A 6,000-nucleotide genomic window follows, 5' to 3' on the forward strand; every position below is an offset into this window, starting at 1 on the left:
GCAGAATCCCATTCTGCTTGACAAAGGTCTGAAACTCCTCAGAAGTGAAAGTGGTGGCGTTGTCTGTAACAATTTGCTCTGGCAGTCCATAGGAGGCAAACAGTCTCCTCAGCCTTGTCACAGTAGCCTGAGAAGTGATTTGTGACATCCGAAACACTTCCAACCACTTTGAATAAGCATCCACGACAATCATGAACATGCTGTTCAGAAAGGGTCCGGCAAAGTCTAAATGAAGTCTTTTCCAGGACTCACCAGGAAATTCCCATGGGTTCAGTGGAACATGTTGAGGCCTTTTTTGCTCCATCTGACAGGTTTCACATTCTTTACACATTTGCTCCACATCCGAGTCAAGATTTGGCCACCATACAAAGTTACGAGCAAGAGCTTTAGTCTTCACTATACCTTGGTGTCCTGAGTGAATTTCCTCTAACACTGCTTTTCTCATTTTTGAGGGTACAATGACTCGGGTTCCCCAAAGGACACAACCTTGCTCTGTAGATAACTCGCTTCTCTTAGTGAAAAACACTTTCAATGTGTCTTCTACTTTGTCTGGCCAGCCTTCCATGACATACTTGTAGACACGGGCTAGCTCACTGTCCGTGCGTGTCATCTGGGCTACTGAAGCGGCTTTGAGTGGCGCCCTTTGTAGATGTTCTTCAAGCAGTGAGTGGACAGTAGCCGATGCTACAGTAGTTCCTGTGTCGCTGGTCTCAGGTAAAGGGCAACGGGAGAGTCCATCAGCATTACTGTGCTCTGCTGACTTACGATAGACAATGTTGTACTCATACGCTGACAGTATAATTGCCCACCGCTGAATGCGTGCAGCAGCCAATGTAGGCAGACTCTTGTGCTCGCCAAAAAGTGTCAAGAGGGGGCGATGGTCAGTGACCAAGGTAAAATGTCTACCCCACAAATACTGGTGGAATTTCTTTACACCATAAATCAATCCAAGAGCTTCCTTGTCTATCTGAGAATATTTTTTCTCCGCTGGAGACAACGTGCGGGAAGCATAAGCAATTGGTCTCTCCTCCCCATTTGGCATGGTGTGTTGGATCACCGCTCCAATGCCATATGCAGAGGCATCGCATGCTAGAGTGAGTGGAAGACTGGGATCATAGTGTGCTAAAACCTGGTCACTCATCAGCAGGTCCTTACACTTCACAAAAGCAGACTGTTCTGCCTCAGTCCATTTCCAAACTACATCTCCTCTAAGAAGTCTGTACAGTGGTGCCAACACTGTGCTCTGCTGGGGCAAAAATCTCCCATAATAGTTTAAGAGACCCAAAAACGCTTGTAGCTCCTTAACATTGGTGGGTGCAGGAGCCTCATGTATTGCTCTCACTTTTTCCTCTGAAGGGTGAATGCCACGCTCGTCCAGTACGTGACCCAAATACTCAAGCTGAGTTTTCCCAAACTCACACTTTGAGCATTTCACTCGTAGTCCATTTTCCTGTCAGCGTTGCAGGACTCTCTGAAGGTTGTGGAGGTGATCCTCCTCCGAACGTCCCATGATGAGAAGATCATCAAGGAAAACTACCACAGGTAAGTCTTTCATTATGTTTTCCATAATCCGCTGGAAGATCGAGGGAGCGGAACTGATGCCAAAGGGAAGTCGGTCATACACAAACAACCCTCTGTGGGTGTTGATGGTAGTGTATTTCTTGGAGTCATCATCTAGCAAAACTTGCTGATAAGCTGCTGCTAAGTCAATCTTAGAGAAAATCTTACCTCCACTAAGGGTAGCTAAAAGCTCTTCCAAGCGAGGTAAGGGGTAGGTGTCTGTTTCAAGTGCTGGATTAACTGACACTTTATAATCACCACACAGGCGAAGTGACTTATCCCTCTTTTCCACCGGAACTATCGGTGCTGCCCAGTCACTATGCTTTACAGGAGATATAATGTTAGCTTCCTCCAGCCTTTTGAGCTCTATCTCTACTCTTTCCTTCATTGCAAATGGGAGGGGCCTGTGTTTGCAGAATTTAGGAGTCACATCAGGTCTGACTATGATTGAGGCTTTAACGTCTCTGAGTGTCCCTAACTCCTCATGAAACACTTCTGAGTGTTTCTTGATCAACTCCCCGACTGAGCTACATTTTGTTTCCTTTACAAAACTGATCTCTGCCCAGTTAAGTTTAAGTTGCCTCAGCCAGTCTCTACCACATCATGTTGCTCCATGCCCGTTAGTAACAAGGAGTGGCAAAACTGCTCTCTGACCCTGATACTCAACTGTGGCTGTGATCTGGCCCAAAACAGGGATGCGACCTCCATTGTAAGCTCTAAGCTTTATGTTAGCACTCTGCAGTGGTATGTGTGAAAACTGCCTTTTATACGTTCTCTCTGAAATAATGCTTTTCCTGGCATCAGTATCAATTTCCATCTCTAAATCTACACCATTAACTGAGAATGTTGCTTTATACAGCTCAGCATCTTCACTTGTGACAGTCAAAACAGTAAACATTTCGAGGTCAGAATCTTCTTCAGCTGTAACATATTTAGTGTTCTTCTTTTGCTGTCTCTTGTCTTTTGATCTTGTATCTCCAGCCCTTGCCTTTGCACGACAAGCTTTTTTAATGTGTCCAACCTTTCCACAGTTATGGCAGTTAGTCTCTTTAAAATGGCACTCATTTGCATTGTGATTTTTCCCATTGCACCTGTAACAGTTCCTTGCTCTTTGCAGCTTCACCTCATGGACGTTTGCAGCTCCGCCTGTTTCGTTCTCCATCCCTCTCAACTGACGTGCGTCTCTGTCAGCCGTCTCCATGTTGAGGGCGATCTCAAACGCTTTGGCAAAAGTGAGGTCATTTTCGGAGAGTAGCCTCCGCTGGCAGGCTTCGTTTCTTATTCCACTGACGAACCGATCTCGTAGTGATGCGTCCAGGTTGGTGCCAAACTCACAGTTAGCGGCACACTGCTTCATCTCCGCTACGTACTGTGCGACCGGCTGAGTAGCTTTTTGATTGCACCGGTTGAAACGGAACCTCTCTGCCACCAGCAACGGCTTTGGCTCAAAATGTTCCTTTAAAACAGTCACTATCTCGCCAAACGTCTTGTCCTTAGGCTTCTGGGGCTGTACTAAATTTCTTAAAAGTCCGTATGTAGTTGCGCCCATTACACTCAATAGCGTAGCAACTTTCTTATCGTCGGCAATGTCGTTAGCTACAAAAAACTGTTCAAGCCGTTCAATATAAGCCGACCACGGCTCGTTTTCCGGCTTAAAGTCATCAATTCTTCCAAACAGGGCCATTGTACTCACTAGTACCGACACTGTGTGTCTTTCCTTCCCCGTAAAGAAAAAAGGCTTTTATCCTCGTCGCCAATGTAGTGTTCTTATGAGACGGAGGCCGACATGCTGTTACTTTGCTGTTTATTAGCCATGCTGCTTCACGGAACAATGCGCAAGCGCGCTGCACCTTGACCTGGTTACAACATAGATCTAGGTGCTATAGATCCTGAACATAGTTACCATATAATCACTTGCTGGTAATGAATAGGTGGTGAATCAATACACCACACAGACAATAATTGATCCAAGATTAGGAAAAATAAAAATGAAATGACACAGCGGTCTATGACATCCACAGTCACCACTTACACTAGAGAAGTTGGCATTGAGGGCTTGCAGATCATCCGGGGTTGCAAAACCAGAGAAGCTGCCAAGGTTTGCCTGTAGCCACTCTTTACTGCTTCTGTTAAAGGAGACACAGCCTGGGTCTACGAGGAAGACAGAAACAAAGACATTGGCAGGTTATAACCAACACATGCTCTTAAGACTTTACCAAAATTGAACCTGAGTGCCTGCCTTTACCTGACGAGTCATTTCTTGAAAGGAATGGCATGATGAAATGAGTGAAGACTGCTTGCTGACTTTCTCTGTCCATTGATGCCATCTGGCTGCTGAATGCCTTGATGCTGAAATGTGAAAGAAGTGTTTTAACATCTAAACAACTAAAAAACTGAAGGTTCCTCTCCAGTCCATTTAACAGTAGAGCAATATATCGCGTATTTGCTTACACAGTGTGGTAGGTTTGGCAGCTGAAGTTGTTGGAGCTCAGGCAGAATAGGAAGTTGGGAGATGGAGAGGCCAAAAATGGACGAATCTTTTTCTGGAACCAGCTGCTGACAAAGGCATCATTTTGCAGCTGTGCCTGACTGAAGTTGGCAATTCTCAACTCTCCAAGAGCCTCAAGCGCATGTGACAAGGATGGGTGGCTGTTGTTGGGGGCCTGGAAGTGGAGAAATCATCTTGCTTTGACACAGAATTCCTACAGGGAAACACCAATTTTGTGTAATTGCTGGACTGGATTTACCATGCTGGCGAATGTTTTGAGAGCCTGGTCTAGTTCAGTAGAAGCTTTTTGGAAGAATAACTTCCAGACCTCTACCGGGTATGTTGTTTGGCTTTCCAGGGAGCAGTTTATCAGCGTTACCAAGTTGTCGGCTGTGAGATGTGTAGCCTAAGAAAAAATGAGACGAGAAATAAGGCAAAGACTCTCAGAGCTTGTGGAGATTTGTATCCCGAGGCCAATGTAGGAAAATTCTAATCTTACTTTGGGATTCACAGCTTACATAAAACAATCTTACCGAGGAACAGGCATGCGCAATGATGGAAAAATTGCACAGGGCTTCCGAAGAATTGTCGACAGACAGGGTTTTCATGAGTTGCGATCTGAGGAGAATATTGAAAAGTAAACCATTGTCACTTCAGTCAGATTGCGTGAAAGAACATTGCCTATGCAAACTCAGCTCTGGACAAATGTTTAAGTCACCTACCTATCAACTGCAGCACATATGAGGCCCTCTGTAAAAAGGAAATATTTGTGAATCAGATACTGTACCTTCACAATGCGATCTTGTCATCAAAATGGAAATGTATGGACATTTACAGACTTACCATGAATTGGGTGAACCTTGCACTGGAGAAAGGCAAAGTTTAATTGTTAGTCAAGTGGCAAAACTACTAAAAGGTAAAATACCTTAATGTGGCCTGTTTACCAAAGTAAGTGTGCCAAACTTGAATCTTGTAAATATGGATCACATTTTTTCTTAATGCGTGTAATACACCACTAGAAATGAACTCACCTTGAAGGAATCTGGAAGTGAGCAACCTGTTTGAGAGAAAATCAAAATGAAGATATGGCATCAATATAGTTGACATCAGAGGAGTGGTAATCTGCTTTTGTGATAAAGTTTGTGAGCAGAGCGCTTTGCCACGTACGTGTGAATGTCTCCATGAGAGACTTTATGCTTGATCTCAAAGGATGGGAGAGGTGCAGTGGCAAGAATTTCAAAGTGTGCCGAAGACCACCGAGTCTGGAAAATGAAACAGAAATTCTTGTGACTTCTCTGGATCCAAAGTCATCACGCAAAATTAAAGTGCCCAATTGTAGACTATGGTAATATCGAGGCTTACATAGCTGCATAGGATGCACAGCTGATGTTCCTGGGGATCACCACCAAGCTGTCAGGTTGGAGGCTGGCCATCACAGGAGCCAAGTTGACCTTGAACCACAGCTCAAAGTCTTTAGGCCCAAATTCTTCAAACTCAGGAGCAAGAGCTGTCAAGGTCAGGTTCAAGATGGTTTCACGTACACCCGGATTTGTGATCAGGGTGATATTTTTCTGTGAAATAAAAAGATTGACATTCCAGTTTAGGACATTTGAAATTTCTGAAATCATTGTAGAAATGAGAGTAGGCTTGGCGATACATCTTTATACTTTGGTGCATCAGGGGCATCACTCATGCCGTCATCTGTGGCAGTTTATTCAATAAGCATATCAAAAGTGTATTATCTTGAGTCATAACTGGACCCCTTTTTAGATTCGACAAAAACCCTTCAGTCCTGGACAAGTTTTCCATGTCTGGTTTGCCAGCCAATTTCATGGGAAAATATGGCTGCCTTAAGGCTGAGTATTTACCTGCATGTTGATCTCTGCAAAAGTCTCGAAAAACTCTTCAAGCAGCTCATCATCATCATCGTCGCCATGGGACTCTATCAAGCT

General features: G+C 44.4%; 1 protein-coding gene across 1 annotated transcript in view; it reads right to left on the reverse strand.

The window, feature by feature from the left end:
* The window catches only part of LOC131988403 (uncharacterized), a 28,708-nt gene extending 24,846 nt beyond the window's left edge, over nucleotides 1-3,862 (reverse strand). The window contains exons 1-2 of the mRNA XM_059353508.1: nucleotides 3,806-3,862; nucleotides 3,593-3,711 (exon numbers count right to left, since the gene is read on the reverse strand). Coding sequence (XP_059209491.1) covers nucleotides 3,593-3,711; nucleotides 3,806-3,836 — 150 coding nt within the window. The 5' untranslated portion in view covers nucleotides 3,837-3,862. The remainder of the gene's footprint in view (nucleotides 1-3,592; nucleotides 3,712-3,805) is intronic.
* Nucleotides 3,863-6,000: the final 2,138 nt, after the last annotated feature.

This window comes from Centropristis striata, chromosome 16, assembly GCF_030273125.1.
Source record: "Centropristis striata isolate RG_2023a ecotype Rhode Island chromosome 16, C.striata_1.0, whole genome shotgun sequence".
In the NCBI taxonomy this organism is placed as follows: domain Eukaryota; kingdom Metazoa; phylum Chordata; class Actinopteri; order Perciformes; family Serranidae; genus Centropristis; species Centropristis striata.